This window comes from Mixophyes fleayi, chromosome 4 (assembly GCF_038048845.1).
Source record: "Mixophyes fleayi isolate aMixFle1 chromosome 4, aMixFle1.hap1, whole genome shotgun sequence".
Lineage (NCBI taxonomy): Eukaryota > Metazoa > Chordata > Amphibia > Anura > Limnodynastidae > Mixophyes > Mixophyes fleayi.
Window position 1 is genome coordinate 64,953,463 of NC_134405.1, and position 19,595 is coordinate 64,973,057.

The 19,595-nt window shown below is 45.0% G+C and overlaps 1 protein-coding gene across 5 annotated transcripts in view; it reads right to left on the reverse strand.

Annotated features, from left to right (window-relative positions):
* FER1L5 (fer-1 like family member 5) overlaps positions 1–19,595 on the reverse strand; it is a 676,118-nt gene that overhangs the window by 27,630 nt on the left and 628,893 nt on the right. For 4 of the 5 annotated variants that reach the window (XM_075207347.1, XM_075207349.1, XM_075207348.1 and 1 more), the window contains one exon: positions 4,477–4,625. In XM_075207347.1, coding sequence (XP_075063448.1) covers positions 4,477–4,625 — 149 coding nt within the window. Of the gene's footprint in view, positions 1–3,029; positions 3,162–4,476; positions 4,626–19,595 lie in introns of those variants that run through there. The other variant, XM_075207350.1, reaches the window with a different exon arrangement.

The following is a 19,595-nucleotide window of genomic DNA, read 5'->3' on the forward strand; positions in this document are numbered from 1 at the left end:
CATTCTTTAATGCTTTGGGCCTGCTTTATGATGATCCAGATCGGGTGACCTCAGCCGAAGCTCACCTTAGGGCCTTAAAGCAAGGTTGGCGCTCTGATGATGAATATTGTGCCGAATTTAGGCGATGGTCTACCGACAGCAAATGGAACGATTCCGCATTGCGCAGTTAATTTCGCTTAGGTTTGTCGGAGCAGATCAAAGACGCTTTGGTACAGTATTCTTCTCCAACATCTTTGGAAAATCTTATGCAGCTCGCCATCAAAATTGACAGACGGATCAAGGAGAGAAGGGCAGAAGAGGAGGTACCTTCATGTTCATCAGCCTTTGTTCCTGCATCAGTGGACATTGAAGAGGCTATGCAATTAGAAGCCTACCGTCTTTCTGCAGAAGAAGAAACCAGAAGACGAAGCCAAGGTCTGTGTCTCTAATGTGGCATCAATGGTCATTTTTCCCGTTCCTGCCCTAATAAGTCGGGAAAGGACTTGGCCTAGGAGTTAAGGAGGAGGTTCACCTAGGTCTGCAGATCATCTCATCTAAAAATGCAGTTTTGGTTCCCGCACATATCACTTATGGTGCTCATTCCGTTGATATCTTGGCCTTTATAGATAGTGGTGCCGCCAGTAACTTTCTGGACATTGGATTTGCCAAATCATCTGGGATTCCTTACAAAGGTATCGGTACTGCTATTACTGTATGTGGCTTAGATGGAGGGCCACTCCCAGGTGGCAAGGTCTGTGAAACTCCCCCGCTACAGTTGACAGTGGGAACCCTTCACTCAGAAACTTTGTCCTACTACCTCATCAATTGCCCGTCTGTACCATTAATACTGGGGCATCCCTGGCTTTGCCTCCATAACCCTGTAATAGATTGTGCCATCAAATTAATTCCGGGTGCTAAATTACCAAAAGGAAGACTGTATTCACTCTCTGGTCCTGAAACCAAGACTTCAGAGGCCTTAACAAAATTGCTATAAAAAAACACCTACCCACTTCCTCTCATCTCGGTCCTGTTTGATCAACTTAGAAGTACTACCATCTTCACCAAAATTGATCTTTGCGGGGCATACAATCTCATCCGCATCAGAGAAGGGGATGAGTGGAAGACAGCTTTCAATACCCATTCCGGCCACTATGAGTATTTGGTTATGTCGTTCGGTCTTTGTAACGCACCAGCTGTCTTCCAAGACCTCATTAATGAAGTTCTCTTGGAGTTCCTTCATCAGTTTGTGGTTGTATACTTGGATGACATATTAATATACTCCCACTCCAAGTCTCAGCACCGGCTCTATGTTGAGCAGGTTCTCCATAAATTATGGGACCATCATCTTTTTGCCAAGCTCTAAAAATGCGAGTTTGAATTTCGGAGTGTATCATTCCTAGAATATATAATATCCTCTACCTGATTTTCTATGGACCCAAGTAAAGTTCAGGCCATTTTGGATTGGGTGCGGCCCATTAATCTGAAAGCTGTACAAAGGTTCCTGGGTTTTGCCAATTACTACTGAAGATTTATCCAAGGCTTTTCTTTTTTGGTAGCTCCCATTGTTGCCTTTACCCGGAAGGGGGTAGATCCTGGTAATTGGTCCTCAAAAGCTATCAATTCCTTATAAAGTTTTAAAAAAAGCATTTATCTTCGCCCCTGTCTTGAGGCATCCTAACCCTGAGTTGCCCTTTGTTCTGGAGGTTGGTACTGCTGGCACGGTTCTATCTCAGAAGGATCCTGGTAATCACCGACTACTTCCTTGCACCATTTTCTCCCACAAGTTCTCTGCTGCAGAGGCCAACTATGATGTTGGTAATTGGAAACTCTTAGCCATTAAATGGGCTTTTGAAGAATGACATCACTGGCTGGACGGAGCCATCCATGTCATCTTAGTCATCACTGAACATAAGAACCTCCAGTACATTGAATCTGCAAAACGGCTGAATCCTATGCAAGCCCGCTGGTCATTGTTCTTTACCCGCTTCCATTTTATTATCAGTTATAGATCAGGATCCAAGAACACCAAGGCGGATGCTTTATCCAGAAGCTTTGTCTGTCATCATGCACCAGTTCCGAAACCGCTGCTTATAATACCACCTTCATTTATTCATGCAGGTTTAGCCCAGGGCTTTGGTATAACCCTTCGCAGATTTCAAAAGTTGGCTTCCTCTGAGACACCCGCAAACCGCTTATTTGTGCCAGTTCACCTTCGAAATGCTGTCCTCACTGAAGCCCATGAAAATATGACTGCCGGACATCCCGGTTTCTTTAAAACCATGGAAAATTTCTCAAGTTCTGTTTGGTGGCCCACCTTGTCTTCAGATGTTCGATACTTTGTTATGTGCTGTGAAATTTGTACTAAAAACAAAACCTCTAGGAACTGCCCTTCTAGTCAGCTTATGCCATTATCTGTTCCTACAAGACTTGGACACATTTATCTATGGAGCCAAGAAAAAATAATGGGTAAGGCCGCGCTTCCTTCAAGATGTATGTGCAGCCACAAATGAGAACCTAGAAGTGTGTGGAGGGGAATCCCCACCTTCCCAGAAGGGTAGTACAAAGAACAGAAATAGTTTCTGGGCGCATGGAGTGAATATATAATTTATATTGGGATTTATTCTTTATACAAGGCAAACATAAACATGTTCCGGCCGGAACAAATACAGATAAATAAAATATTGAAATGAGCACAATGGCTTTCAATAATATAGCATAAAATTCCCGATTCTTGTAAGAGTATATCATAAAATGATGTTAGGAGACCAAGGCCCTTTCAAAAGTGATATTAGCAAAAGAAGTCACGTGAATTCAATTGGAATAATAAAGGATTAAATGCTTGTAATGTAATCGGAGTGAGGAGATAACTCGTGGTTCCAATTTGGTGATATAAATCCAGATGGACATAAATGAGGTCCATATAAAATATTGTATGTGGATGGATGTGCAAAAATGAATCAATGGTACTGCGGGTAGGCAGGGAGTTGTATCAACCATGTATAAGTCCAGATGGGTACGTGTCCATAAATGTCCAAATACTGTGTGGAAAATTCAATAAACTTACATTCCGGTGAAGACGTGGTTCGGTCGGGGTTGATGTTTTCCTCCTGTGGTTCGGGTGCTCCTTTTTCCTCCCCAGATAGCGGCTACCTGTGCAACTAGCAAACACAAACTGTGTCCCACTGTAAGTATAGGACGAGACCTGATCAGCCCTTATGCACTGCAAGGAAGACTCCTAAAAATGTGCCCTTTCCACCTCTGTATTTCATCTAAATAATCTAATTCAAAATGAAACCTCACTCCTTTTTATGGTTTAGTAATTGGCTCCTTAGTTATTTTAGCATGAAAGGTGAATGATGCAAGACCAGTGAATGAATACACTTATCTATTGACATGCAGTTACTCAAATGTTACAGAGGACATATAAGATACTATTAAAGTAATTCTATCGTTTTCAAATAAGCATTGCATAGGCGATTGTATTGTGTTTCTAACGCACAAAGTGATTTATTTTAGCAGATGTAAATAGTCAACAATTCAATACATTATTATATTATGATACAGTACAGTACAGCCAATACCAAAAGTTACATACATACCGCGCTCTTATCGCATGCACTCGCTGCGCTAACCACGGGCACCCCTGGACAGTAATTCACCTTTGAATACTGTAATCAGTGAAGACTGAGAGCTGGGTGCACAGCTATGATCATATATAAACAGTCAGTGTTACAGAGAACAATGCAAATGATCTGGCTTGGTTCTATAGGTCCAGACATCGGATGGGTCCAGGCTAAACAGGTCATAGGCTGATTCAATCTAAGGAATCCAAAGGTGGGGGTCATCTCTCCAGGGGATGAGCTCCTTTCTTCCCGCCAATGCTTCAGTTACAATTAGCATTTCATAGCCAGCATCATACAAAGGTTTATTCCCTAACATCAATAACTAGAGTATGCAATATGCGATCTCTTCGGCGATGGAACCGGACAGCTGCTGATGAATAGGGTTTTAATATGATACTAATCATGATACCTTTCCTATAACCTGAACCTTGAATATCACTGAAGTGTACATATAATCATTTTATATATATATATATATATATATATATATATATATATATATATATATAGACTAATAATAAACCAAATACTATCGGCTCATAAATTACAGTGTAACGGAACCAATATGAATATGAATTATATAAATAACTAAATGTTGTAATGCAAGTGTGTGCGTGCGTATTTTACCGTGCGATCGCACCATGCCACTTGTTACGTGGCGTACGGATCTTTGTTACGTGGCGTACGGATCGCAATCGCACGGCAAAACAATATTAACCAATATACTTTAGTTCATCCAATTATACGACTTCGACAGATACCTACTGGGGTTACTGAGTTTGGAGTGAGTTAATTATGGCAAAAGTACTTGCAGGTTGTCTGAAATTTAAAAAAATAAAATATCAAATTCTTATGTCTGTAATTACTGCCTTACCAAACTGTGATAAGCACAACTGCTTGTTATTGAGTGACACTTCCTGTCCATCCTTTCTGTAAGTAGGGAGTGCCCAGCCTCTGCGAGAGCATGTGTTATTTAGTAACTGTGAAGGGAGAAGCTGGTCTCTCCAAGTGTTGGGGCCGGACCTGTAACAGACAACAGTTCTCAGCCAATACCACTTCTTCTAGTCATAAATATATAGCTGAATACACTGCGGGCCTCATGCACTTTTCCATGCTGTGCATGCTCTGGAAAATAAAGTACGTCTAAGTCTGCCCATTGTGCCTCTACATATAGAGAGGCACAACAGGGGAGAGAAGTTTTGAAGTAATAATTAACAAAATATATATATATATATTCTGTATTAGTAATAAATAGGTTTATATTTGATATATATATCAAATATAAACCTATTTATTACTAATACAGAACTCATCTAAGTTTATGTGCCTGTGCTTTTAAGAGGATAAGTACTGACCTTTCTCTTACATATTGCACAATACAGAACAACAAGAACTATATAATGGTCACATGACCTTCATTTCACAATATAAGGCCAAAAGACATATTTGCTCCAAATAAGGTCAAGAAGACCCTTCCAAAAAACCTCTCCAAGAACATGTAACTTTAATGAAGACTAATGATAGAGACTTAGGGCTAGATTTACTAAGCTGCGGGTTTGAAAAAGTGAGGATGTTGCCTATAGCAACCAATCAGATTCTAGCTGTCATTTTGTAGAAGGTACTAAATAAATGAAAGGTAGAATCTGATTGGTTGCTATAGGCAACATCCCCACTTTTTCAAACCCGCAGCTTAGTAAATCTAGCCCTTAGAGTGTCATTAGTGATGTAAGCTGGGAAGGTGTGTTTTAAGTAATGATGAGTAACATTTTCTATAAAAGAATGACTTAATCAAATATAGATTGTCAATTGGCATTTGAGACCCTGGGCATATGTCTGCTTCGTCCAGTATGGCTGTATCTATGCATAATATCTTTAAATAAAGAATAGAAATATTATATTTTGGAAACCTGCTCATCTCATTTATTATTTAAAGTAAAGATTAGCAAAAATCTTATAGAGAAGGGACAGGCTAGCGTAGCCCTAGTCCAGTAAGGACATTACACACACCTTATGTACGATGCAGGGTAGGAAGCAGCAGTAGATAAACCTCTTATGAGGTGTATCTTTTGTGGCTGCTTCCCGCCGGTTTAAGATACGTGCTGCTACTGATGATCATGAACACAAATTCTACACCAGCATTAAAAAAAGTCTTATGACAAATAACAGGTGTAGTATTAAGGATAGAATTGAAGATTGACACTTTCCATTCAAAGCTGAATAAAAGTCTTTAATCCAAAGTTTTGGTCCCTGTTTGGACTTTTATCAAGGACATACAAATACAATGACTTAAAAAGATAATTTACACCCCAATGGTTTTCCCACAATACATCATTGGAAACAACTAGGGGTAGATTTACTAAAGCTTCTAAAAAAAGAAAAGTGGATGTGGTGAACAAAGCACCCAGTCATATTCTAGCTATCATTTGTCCAGTACATTCTAGAATATAACCGCTAGAATCTGATTGGTTGCTATGGGCAACACCTCCACTTTTCCTTTTTTAGAAGCTTTAGTAAATATACTGTACCCCCTAGTGTCAATTAAATGACATCATACAAGGCAATCTCCCAAATATAACACAATAAATCAAAGTAAAACAGTATATAAAATGTAAAATATAACAAAAAAAATGCTGAAATGCTTGTAATATAAACACAAGAGGCAATGATAGCACCAGTGTTAACATATATGAAACCATACAGAACATGTAAGAAAAATGATAAAGGAAAAATGGGAATATAACAAACATAGGGCCTGATTCATCAAGGTACGTATCTGCCAATTTTGAGCGTACTGTACGCATAATCACTGCGCACGCCCAGAATTGGGACATACGCCAGTAAACACAGCTCTGTCTGGTCCGTCTTCAAATGTAAAGGACGCTTTGCGTTTTGCTGCAGTCAATGTACAGCAGTGGTGTGCCAAACTCAAGCGCACGCAGTCACGTCCGAATCAAGCTTTGAGAGTCTCAAAGTTTTTTGTTTTTCTGCCATACCTCTTGCTCCACCTACAGGGCTAGTCTAATTCCAGTGCAGCAATAATCTTAACTGTTTGATCATTAATGCCTTAATTTTTAATTGATGGCATTAATTATATATTTCTTTTTTTTTCTGTGTGTTTTTTTGCAAATTTATAATCCACATAGGCTTTGGACGTATCGTGTAGTATCTTGCAGGGTCGGACTGGCCCATCGGGGTACCAGGATAATCCTCAGTGGGCCTCAATGCCTTGTTATTCTACCCCTTACCAGTGGTGGGCGGGGCCTCTGTCCAGTAACCCCTTCCTTGCAATCTATGGTTAGGCATAAAAGATACCTCTCACCAGGGACCAGCCACATTATCACGTGTGGTAGTCCCTCCCCTTCCTGCTCCTCTTTTCCCACGTGTACTGCGTTACATGAGCGCACTAAGTCAAGGGGGTTACTAGAGGATTACTCCTCCTGTCATCTGTGACGTCATGTGACAGCAATCAAGCACACAATAATGCTCCGCAACTGAGTGACCTTCAGCTCCAACCTCCGGGACTCTTGGAAGCAGGGGGGGGGGGGTCATGCCTCAACCAAGCCAGATGCCAGCACAGGAGGAGCCTAGCTCAGGGGAGCCTTCACTATATAAGTAAACGATCGACTTTCCCCACAAAGTTTTGTTGTAAAAAAGAATAAACCACAAGAATGCCTATGGCATAGAAACACGTAGTTGAAAGTTTTGAAGTTATCCACTGTCTGAGCCAATTGTACCTTGTCCCCAAGCTTAGAAATAAATAAATATATATATAATATATATATATATGACCAAAAAAATAAATAAGAAGGAAAGAAGTAGACTGCATTCGTTTTGAGATAATTTGAAACCGCAATGGTCTCTCTTCAGGCTTCAATAAGTCACTATCTCCATGGAATAAATATCCTTTACGTTTTTTAGTGCTTTTCACAAGTACTGTCTGATTTTTTCTTCTCTATACTCGTTAGAAAGACTGTCAACCTTGTCAGTCCAGAGGTATAGAATATACGATATCTATCTCTTCCAATATATATATTTTCTCAAGCTAGAATATCAGCAACTGTTCTTTAACTTGTAAGTCGGTCACATGTTACATCTTCCATTAATTTTTTTGACGTATGCAGAACATAGAGCAGACTCCGTTTAAAATCTGGGGCCTGTAGCACAGGGGACTGGGCCAGAGCAGATTTCAGAGCTGTAAATGCATTCTCACTGTCCTCTGTGCAATTAACCACCTGTGGTAATTTATTTTTTGTTAAGTCAGTCAGAGGTTTGGCTAGGGTGCTATAATGGCACACAAACTTTTGATAATGCCCAGCTGTACCTAAGAAAGACATGACCTGCTTTTTCGTGGTAGGGGTCGGCCACGCTGTGATAGCCTCTACCTTGCCTGGCTCTGGGCAGAGGATACCTCTCCCTACACTAATGGTGCCCCAAATACTGCACTTCATGCATGCCAAGCTGGCACATCTCTGGCTTGATAGACACACTATTCAGATGGATCAGGGGCTCCTAACAGGTCTGGCTGAGCACCACAATGTCATCCAGGTAGGCAACTGCATGTCCCTCCTGGCCCTCTAGTAGGTCATTTACCAGGAGCTGGAAGGACGCAGGGGCATTTTTCATTCCAAAGGGCATGACCGAAAACTCAAACAGCCCAAATGGGGTGATAAATGCGGAGCGCTCACGTACCTCAGGTGACAATAGGATCTGCCAGTACCCTCTACTGAGATCCATGATAGTGATGTAGCATAACTGGGCAAGCTGATCCAGTAGTTCATCTATCCTATGCATAGGATAAGCATCAAACACTGTTGCGCCATTCAACCTCCTATAGTCTACACAGAAACGGGTGCTCCCACATTTCCTTGGGACCAGTACCACTGGGGCAGCCCAAGAACTGTGAGACTTTTGAATTACTCCTAGCTGCAACATCTCGTCTATTTCCATTTTTATTGCTTCTAGCACTTCTAGGGAAGTACAATATGCTGTCTGTCTGAGGGGGGTTTGGTTTTCTGTGTTTACATCATGTGTGACCAAGTGTGTTTTTCCAGGTTTCCTTGTAAAATGGGACTGATAGGGCCGTAGCATGTCAGCTAGCTGCTCTAGCTGAGAGTCAGACAGCTCTTCACTGCAGAGGGCGTCTGCTAGGGACCCTGCCTCTTTAGCAGCAGTTGCTAAATCTACCAAGAGGTCAGACCTCCGATCGTTCTCAGGCAAGCTACACACAGATAATACACAAGCTTCCTTGTCATGATAAGCTTTGAGCATGTTGATGTGATAAATCTTCTGCCTCTTTTGGCCCTCATCTTTTGTCACTACATAATTGACATCATTAATGCGCTGTACTATGGTGTAGGAGCCCTCCCAGACAGCCTGCAACTTGTTCTGCTGCATAGGGATCAGAACCAAAACCTTTTGCCGCACCTCAAATATGCGTTCTCTCGCATTGCTGTCATACCACAGCTTCTGTTTCACCTGCACAGCTTTCCATCCCCATTAAGGACTGCAATTTTTTCCTGAACTGCACTACATAGTGTACCACTGACATTTCTGCGGTGATCAATTTCCGTTCCCACTCTTTCCTACTCAAATCTAACAGGCTGCGCACCCGGGGCCCATACAGGAGTTCAAAGGGTGAGAAGCCAGTGGATTCCTGTGGTACCCCGCGGTATGCAAAGAGGAGATACGGCAGGAAACTCTCCCTGTCTCTTCCCTGCGACTCCACAAAAGTCCTAAGTATCTGATTTAGGGTGCAATTAAGGTGTTTGCACAGCCCATTAGTCTGCGGGTAATACAGAGAAGTAATTAAATGATTTACCTGCATCTTTTTACAAAGACTCTGCATGAGGTTAGCCATGAACTGGGTACCTTGATCAGTAAACATTTCAGAGACGGACGTCTATCTAGCCTTTAAGGACGTCTTCTCCAAGCAAAGATCAGAGATTCTTCCACCCCATCGCCCGTGGGACTGTCCGATTGAATTAATTCCGGGAAAACAGATTCCTCGTGGTAGGACTTATCTCCTGTCCTTACCAGAGACCCAAGCTATGTCACAATACATATCTGAGAACCTAGCCCGAGGGTTTATTAGAAAATCATCTTCTCCAGCCGGAGCAGGATTCTTCTTTGTCAAAAAAAAAGATGGATCCTTACGCCCTTGTATTGATTATCGGCAACTAAATAAAATTACTATTAAGAACCGTTATCCATTACCCCTTATTATGGACCTTTTCAACAAGATTAGTGGAGCCCGCATCTTTACCAAACTAGATCTCAGAGGGGCATATAATTTAGTACGGATCCGTCAAGGAGACGAGTGTAAGACAGCGTTTAACACGCGGGACGGACATTTTGAATATCTAGTTATGCCGTTCGGGCTTAGTAACGCCACCGCAGTATTCCAATCCTTCGTTAATGAGATCTTCCAAGACTGTTTATATCACTTTGTCGTTGTCTATTTGGACGACATCCTAATCTTTTCCCAAGACATTGCCTCCCATCGACACCACGTTAAGGAAGTCTTACTCCGATTACGAGCTAACCAACTCTTCTGCAAATTAGAGAAGTGTATCTTTGAAGTGGAACAAATCTCTTTCCTTGGGTACATTGTTTCCGGAGCAGGATTAAGCATGGACCCACAAAAGGTGTCTGCCATTACCAACTGGCCTCTTCCTCAAGGCACCAAGGCCATCCAAAGGTTTATTGGATTCGCCAATTATTACAGACAATTTGTTAAAGGGTTCTCTTTCATTATTGCACCAATAACTGCGCTGACACGAAAATCAGCCAACCCCAGGAATTGGTCTTCGGACGCCCTAAAAGCATTTAATCTCCTGAAACAGGCCTTTTCATCCGCTCCAGCCCTTTCTCAACCGGATCAATCTGAACCCTTTTTTCTAGAAGTTGACGCCTCTGCTATAGGTGTTGGGGCAGTACTCTTCCAAAAATCCAAAGACGGTTCTCATCTACCTTGCGGGTTCTTTTCCAAAATTTTTTTATCTCACGAGAAGAATTATGGAATTGGTGACAAAGAGTTACTAGCAATCAAGGCTGCCCTAGAGGAGTGGCGACACTTACTTGAAGGTTCACGTCATCCAGTAACAGTTCTTACCGATCATAAGAACCTGCTTTATATCAGCGAGGCTCAATGCCTCAATCCACGCCAAGCTCGATGGGCATCGTTCTTCGCACGCTTTAACATCATTCTGACCTACCACCCAGGATCCAAGAACATCCGAGATGATGCTCTATCTTGATCTTTTGACAACACGGATCTCTGTACTCCCCTGGAACCCCTACCCATTCTAAATCCGACCAGGGTTATCGCCCTTACCAAAACCACGGCCAAGACACCCCCGAGTGGCTGTTCCTTTTTGGAGCCTAAATTACGAATCAAAGCTCTCCGGTGGGCACATTCCTCCAAATTGGCAGGACACGCCGGTGTTAAGAAAACTTATGAATTCCTTCGTCTGAGATATTGGTGGCCAACACTACATTCAGATGTACGAAGTTTTGTGGCTTCTTGTGATACATGTGCCTGTTGTAAGAACCCCAGAATGGCCCCTTCTGAGCTCCTTCAATCACTTCCCATTCCAGATTTTCCTTGGCAAAGTATATCCATGGATTTCATCACGGATCTTCCCCCCAGCAATGGATGCACCACTATTTGGGTTGTTGTGGACAGATTTTCTAAAATGGCCCACTTTGTACCTTTGTCCGCTCTACCATCTGCTTCTCAGTTAGATTCTATCTTCATTAAAGAAATATTTAGACTTCATGGATGTCCTCGTGAGATCATCTCTGACGTGGAGTGCAATTCGTTTCCAAATTCTGGAGGGCCTTTTGTAAAATACTTGGGTCTGACCTCAAGTTCTCATCAGGTTATCATCCGCAAACCAATGGTCAAACGGAGCGGGTTAACCAAGATCTCGAAGTCTTCTAACGATGTTTTTCTTCAGATAACCAAGCAGAATGGGCTAATCTCTTACCTTGGGCGGAGTTTTCTCACAATATTCATCATCACGAGTCTACTGGTGCCTCTGCTTTTTTTATTATTTATGGTTCCCAACCCACCCTCCCAGACTTTTCCAGCCAAGGTTCCTCGTCAGTTCCCGCAGTGGAGGATGTCATGCGGAACCTTTCTCAGATTTGGTCTAATACGAAAACTAGACTCCAAGAGACTTCCCAACGCTATAAGCAAGCAGCAGACCGCCATCGGAGACTGGTCCCTCTTTTACAGGTTCACGACAAAGTATGGTTATCCACACGTAACCTTAAGTTAAGAGTACCTTCTCAAAAATTGGCTCCCCGTTATATTGGGCCCTTTTCCATAACACATGTGATCAATGCAGTAACCTACAGACTCCGGTTACCTCCTTCCCTGAAGATCCACAATGTCTTTCATGTCTCTCAAACCACTTGTACTCAATAAATTTCATCAGTCGCCTCATCGTCCAGCTCCTGTACGTACTACGGAAGGCGAAGAATTTGAAGTAAGTCGCATCCTGGATTCCCGTATCCTCCATGGACGACACCAATTCTTAGTACATTGGAAAGGCTTTGGGCCAGAAGAGAGATCCTGGGTGCAAAGAGAAGATCTTCATGCCCCACGGCTATTAAAACAGTCCCTCGAACAAAGATCTATCCAACAAAGTAGGGGAGGAGGTACTGTCAGACGCCGTCTCCGTGCTATGTCTGCCGCACAGAGACGGACGTCTGCTTCTGTGACATAGCGCTCGGTTGCCAGGCAACCGGGCGTACTTCCGGATCAGCGGTCGCGTGTTCCGTTGCTAGGCAATGGAACGCTTCCCAGTAACTCCAGCGGTGGTGTTTAGCGTCACCACCGCCAATGATTGGACTACAGCTGTATAAAAGCCTCACTCTGGCACATGGAGAGTGCCAGAGTATTAGGTCTCATCCTAGCTCCAGCGTTCCTGTGTACCATTTCCAGCGCTTCCTGTGTATTACCCGGCTTGTTACTTACTACTCCTGTTCTGTGCTCCCTGTGAACTTGACTTTGGCTTGATATTTGATTCTTCCTCCTGTGCTTCTGACCCCGACCCGGCTACCCTGACTACGGCTTTGAACTTTCCCTTGGACATCTCCTGAATTCACGGTTTGGACCCGGCCTGTACGACACCGCTTTCATCTACTGCTTCACTGATTACTCCCTCGGAGGACCGCGACCTGCGTGTTCCCGCAGCTAAGACCACACTTACTTGCGGGGGTCCCTGGTGAAGAACAGGAACACGTTAGACTCCGCGCCTCTTTGGTGAGTAGTGCAAAAACCAGTAAGCAAATACCCTAATCTGTGACAATTGTTATGTTGGACCATTTGTCATCTTCGCTAAACCTTCATCTTCTGTAATCAAGCTAAAAATCACCTGTTTGTTAGGAACCCCTCCAGCCGGCACAACACAACCCGGAGTCTACTCTGCCAATCAGGTGTTCACTGGAGCCCCTGGTGGTGGGGACAGACTGGGCTGCAAACTGACAGAGGGTCGTGAAGTCTGTGCCGACTGGGGAGAACCCAAGCAAGTGGGGTGAGGTCCACGCAGAGGTCAAGGGCGGCAGCAGGTTGCTATTCCAGTTAACAAGCCGGGGTCAAGGGTCACAGGCAGACAGGAGAAACGGTAAACAGGCCAGAGGTCAGGGTCACGAGATACACAAGCGAAGTCCAAATCCAAGCCAAGGGTCATACACGGGAGATCAGCAGAAGTTTAATAGATAGGAACAGGAACAAAGCAGGTCAGCAGACTGGGAAGCAGACGCTATAACCGGCAATGAGGCAGCAGACCTCATTGCCTTAAATACAGACACAGAACAATCAGCAGTTGAACCCACTCCTGCAGGCTAATTTACTAGTATCCAGCAGGGCCAATCAGGGCTTGCCCCTGACCTGCACAGTTGCAGGCTAATGCCTGTTAATCAGCCTCATAGAATCAGCCCACAGGCTGCCTGCTATGCGCATGCGCCCGGCTACCAGCACCGCCGGGCTAGTGTACTAGCGTCCGGCCGTCACCAGGGCAACGGCCGGGACACTGGGGCGCATGAGAAGCGAGCTGCGGTGGCTGTGAGTACCGTCGCGGCTCGTGACAGTACCCCCCCCCCCCCCTTGAGGAGGGGTCAAGGAACCCCGACACCCAGGTTTTCTTGGAAATTTCCTGAAGAACTCCTTCAGTTGTTTGGGAGCATGGAGTTGTCTCAGAGGAATCCAAGACCGCTCTTCTAACCCACGATTCCTCCACTGCACTAGGAAGTGCACCTGTCCTTGCACTTTTTTAGAATCAAGGATTTTCTGAACAACGTATTTTTGTGGCTTACTTGAATTTCTCCCAGAGAAGCTTGCAGACTGGGCTTGAGTTGGATAATGTACTGGCTTCAATAGAGAACAATGAAATGTGTTGGGAATTCTTAATGAGCCCGGAATTTTTAACCTAAATGCGACGGTTTTTTTTTGCAACAAGTGAGGCTTGTCTCAATGATGAGTGTACTTTCCTCCAGATAACTCTGAGATCCCTGGCAGTGGAGCGGATCTCCTGGATACCAACGGACTGGAGTGAATACAAAGAGTTAGATCTGGGGTGAAAACCATAATTGCAAAAAAACTGAGAGGTTTTGGTAGTCGAGTGATAGGAGTTGTTACAGGCAAATTCCGCCCAGGGCAACAAGGAGGACCAGTTGTCATGGAACTCTGATGTGTAGCATCGTAAAAACTTCTCTAAGGACTGTTTAACCTTTTCAGTTTGCCCATTTGACTGAGGGTGGTATGCGGATGATAAACTGATCTTGATTCCAAGGAGGGTACAGAAGGATTTCCAGAACTGCGCTATAAACTGAGAACCCCGATCGGAGACGATGTCAGTAGGGAGTCCATGGAGACGAAAAATGTGTTGAATAAAGAAGACGGCCACATCTCGAGCAGTAGGAAGCCTGGTTAACGGAATGAAATGCGACATTTTGCTAAACCGATCTACCAATACCAAATGGTATTGTGTCCCACCGAGGGTGGCAGATCAACTATAAAATCCATGGACAAATGTGTCCAAGGTTTTGCAGGAGCGGCCAACGGAACCAACTGACCTACCGGCCGAGTCCTGGGAACTTTGTTCCTGGCACAAACTTCACAAGACAGGACGTGACTCTTGACGTCAGCAGACAAAGACGGCCACCATACAGTACGGGAAAGGATTTCCAATGTTTTGAAGACTCCAGGATGTCCAGCAGTCTGACTATTGTGTGCTTCAGCAAGGACTGCCTTCCTTAGATGCACTGGAACAAACAAGCATCCTACCGGAGTATTATCAGGAGCCAATCTCTGGAACCTTTGTAAGGTAAAGTTCAGGTCTTGGGTTAACCCGGCAAGGATCATAGACACAGGAACAATAGGCTCTGGACTAGTAACCGGAGCATGGTGAGCCAGGAAACTTCTGGACAGGGCGTCTGCCCGGACATTTTTAGAACCTGGACGATAGGTGATTATAAAGTTAAAACGGGTGAAGAACCGTGACCAACGAGCCTGTCGAGGATTCAGTCGTTTGGCCTACTGTATATACTGCAGATTCTTATGATCCGTTATAACGGAGATCTGGTGTGCAGCGCCTTTCAACCGATGTCGCCATTCCTCAAAGGCCCATTCAATTGCTAACAGCTCTCGATTTCCAACGTCATAGTTGGTTTCCGCTGAAGAGAACTGACGGGAAAAATAGGCACATGGATGTAAGCGGTGAGTATGGGGATCTTTTTGTGACAGGATGGCCCCGACACCGACGTCAGAGGCATCGACTTCAAGAATAAACGGTACCTTAGGATCCGGGTGTCTAAGGACCTGAGCAGACACGAAGGCTTTCTTCAGGGTTTCAAATGCCATTATTGCTTGTGGAGACAAATTAGCTGGATCGCTTTTCTTGCGAGTCAAGGTGACGATAGGGGCCACGATATCAGCAAAGCCACCAATAAATCTCCTGTAATAATTGGCAAATCCCAAGAATCTCTGAACCGCCTTGAGGTTATTCGGCTGTACCCAGTCCAGGATTGCTTGGACCTTGGTTGGGTCCATGGAGAAACCTTCTGAGGAGATTATATAACCTAAGAAGGATACCTTCTGGACCTCGAACTCGCATTTCTCTAGTTTAGCGTAGAGATGGTGTTCTCGCAATTTCTGCAGGACTTGTCTGACATGACCCTGGTGTACTGACAACGATTCTGAATATATGAGGATATCGTCCAAGTAGACAACAGCGAAGTGTCCCAGAAACTCACGTAACACCTCATTAATCAAATCCTGGAATACTGCAGGGGCATTACTAAGGCCAAACGGCATGACCAGATATTCGTAGTGGCCCGAGAGCGTGTTGAATGCCGTCTTCCATTTATCACCTGCTCTAATACGTATGAGGTTATAAGCACCACGAAGATCAATTTTTGTGAAGATAGTTGCCCCTCTTAGTTGGTCAAAAAGTACGGAGATGAGGGGAAGGGGGTAGGTGTTCTTAACCGTAATGAGATTCAGCCCTCGGTAGTCGATACAGGGTCTGAGTCCACCGTCCTTCTTGGATACAAAGAAGCACCCTGCTCCTACTGGGGACTTGGATGGCCTGATGAAGCCTTTCTCCAAGTTTTCATCAATGTATTCCTGCATGGATTTGGTCTCTGGACCAGAGAGAGAGTACAAGCGTCCCTTGGGTAATTTAGAACCCGGAATGAGCTCGATGGCACAGTCGAATTCCCCGTGCGGTGGTAGAGTGTCAGCAGCCTTTTTGGAGAAAACATCCCAGAACTCATGATACTGTGAAGGAAGTTGCTCTGGAATAGGCTGAATCACACGCAGAGGTAGTGTCAAACAAGACTGTGTACAATAAGAGTTCCCCTGGACAATTTCTCCTTTTACCCAATCCATGACAGGGTTATGACGGGATAGCCAGGGGTGGCCCAGAATCAAAGGAACTGACGGACATTCGATAAGGAAGAAGACTATGGATTCCGAGTGAAGAGCGCCAATGTTCAATTGTAGTGGCGGGGTCTCCCAGGTAATCTTGCCGCCTGGCAATGGACTACCATCTAAGCCACATACCGTAATGGCGGATTTGAGTTTAATCCGCGGAATCCCAGCAGGATGGGCAAACTCGATGTCAAGGAAGTTGCCTGCAGCTCCACTGTCAATGAAGGCCGACAGGTTCACCGAACCGGCACTAGACGTGAGTTGTGCAGGGATTAACACAGCCTTTTTTGAGGAAACAATTTGCAGACCTAGGTGAAACTTCCCCTCGTTCCCTAGGCATGCTCTTTTCCCGGCTTGTTAGGGCAGGAATGGGAGAAATGGCCCTTAGTGCCACAATAAAGACATAGGCCTTGTGATCGCCTCCTGTCTTTCTCCTCAGGGGAGAGACAATACGCTCCAAGTTGCATAGGTTCATCGTGATCCGTGACAACAGGAATCAAGGCAGATGGAAGAGAAGATGCCTCTTTCTCAGACTTGCGCTCCTTAATTCTTCTGTCAATTTTAATGGCGAGGTGCATCAGATCCTCCAATGAGGTAGGAGTCAGGTATTGCACCAAAGAGTCTTTAATCTGTTCCGACAGGCCTAGACGGAACTGACTACGTAAGGCGGGGTCATTCCATCCACTATCAGGTGACCATCTACGAAATTCAGCGCAGTGTTCTTCTGCCGACCGCCGGCCTTGTTTCAAGGCCCGTAGATGAGCTTCAGCGGAGGCCATACGGTCCGGGTCATCATATAGTAGACCTAATGCCTCGAAGAAAGTGTCTACTGACTGCATGGCAGGACTGGTCTGCGGCAAGGAAAAAGCCCAGGACTGGGGGTCACCCTGTAGAAGGGAAATGATAATCCCAACTCTTTGTTGCTCTGTACCGGAGGAGCGGGGTCTCAACCGAAAATAGATCTTGCAGCTCTCCCTGAAATTCCAGAACAGGGATCTATTTCCGGAGAACCGGTCCGGTAAATTCATTTTGGGTTCACAGGTGGAATCTGGAGTGGATTGCGAGGTTTTTGCAAGTTCCTCCTGAACGGACAAACGCTCAGCCAATCCCTGGATCATCTGGTACAAGGACTCAACATGGCCTGCTAAGGCTTGTGCCGGAGACGGTGTGGATCCGCTTTCATCCATTACTACCTTGTCTCAGTGTGAGGCCGGTTATAATGTTAGGAACCCCTCCAGCCGGCACAACACAACCCGGAGTCTACTCTGCATATCAGGTGTTCACTGGAGCCCCGGGTGGTGGGGACAGACTGGGCTGCAGACTGACAGAGGGTCGTGAAGTGTGTGCCGACTGGGGAGAACCCAGGCAAGCGGGATGAGGTCCATGCAGAGGTCAAGGGCCGGCAGCAGGTTGCTAATCGAGTTAACGAGCCAGGGTCAAGGGTCACAGGCAGACAGGAGAAATGGTAAACAGGCCAGAGGTCAGGGTCACGAGATACACAAGCGAAGTCCAAATCCAAGCCAGGGGTCATACACGGGAGATCAGCAGAAGTTTAATAGATAGGAACAGGAACAAAGCAGGTCAGCAGACTGGGAAGCAGAAGCTATAACCGGCAATGAGGCAGCAGACCTCATTGCCTTAAATACAGACACAGACCAATCAGCAGTTGAACACACTCCTGCAGGCTAATTTACTAGTATCCAACAGGGCCAATCAGGGCTTGCCCCTGACCTGCACAGTTGCAGGCTAATGCCTGTTAATCAGCCTCATAGAATCAGCCCACGTGCTGCCTGCTATGCGCATGCGCCCGTCTACCAGCACCGCCGGGACGCAGCGCTAGTGTACTAGCGTCGGGCCGTTGCCCTGGTGACGGCCGGACAGGAAGAGGAAATGACGTCCCGGTCGTCAAGGTGATGGCCGGGACGCTGGGGCGCATTAGAAGCGAGCCGCGGCGGCTGTGAGTACCGCCGCGGCTCGTGACACTGTTACAATGTGCAAAGTTCATTCTGTTTTTCATATTTCCCAAATTAAACCCTCAACATCTTCTTCACTACATCTAATTGCCCCTCCACCCATTAAGATAATTGGACAAGATGAATATATAGTAGAACAGATCTTGGACTCTCATTTCCATCACAGACAGTTGCAATTTCTTAAGTAGAAATGTTACAGTTTAGAAGAATGTTCTTGGGAACAAGCTAAAGATGTTCATGTTCCCAAGTTGATACAAACTTTTTTTCCTACAACATCCCACTAAGTCTGCAGTGCCTGGAAGTCGCCCATAAAAGAGGGGTGTACTGTCACGATCAGTAGTAGCAGTGTGTTTTCCCTCTGCACTGGTAAGTTGCCTGTTTGGGCAAGTCAGTTCTCTCGACCTGCCCATCTAAATGGTTCCTGGATTGTTGCTGCCATCGCCCAAAGTCTCAGGCAGCGCTTATTCTAAAAACCTGACTATTGATCTCCGTTATTCTGCACATGCGGAGATCTCTTGGTTCCTCTTCACTGTTAACTTATGACATCAAACAGCACCTGAATACAATATAAGAAGGATCCCTCTTCAATTCAATGGTGCTAGATAATTCTGTTCCAGTTCCTTGCTCTTTGTACCTGGCTTAATATTATAATCTTTGAAACCGCTTATCTGTGTACTGACCCGACTTGACTTCTGGTCCTCGCTATTTGGAACTTTGCACGTGCCGAGCTTGATTCTGGACCAGAAAGTGCAAGTAGCGATAACGCCCACGCGTGTTTCATTATGCTTGCACTTTGATCCAGTGTGTGTTTTAGTAGAATTTCTATGTTACTATTTACAGGCTCCTTAAATCCAGAGCTAGCACGGAGCAAACGGCAGGCAGTCAGCCATACACTCCCCATAATTGGTAAATCATATAGGCAGCGATAGAGTGGGCTGTTCCGCATGTGCATGTTCAGGGAGATGGCTGCTTGTGTCCCGGTCTATGGTTATTAAGGAAACATTTGTGTAATGGACTCCGGGCTCCTCCAGATCAGGGCTAGGGGTAAATGTATCAAGCTGAGAGTTTTCCGGTGGGTTT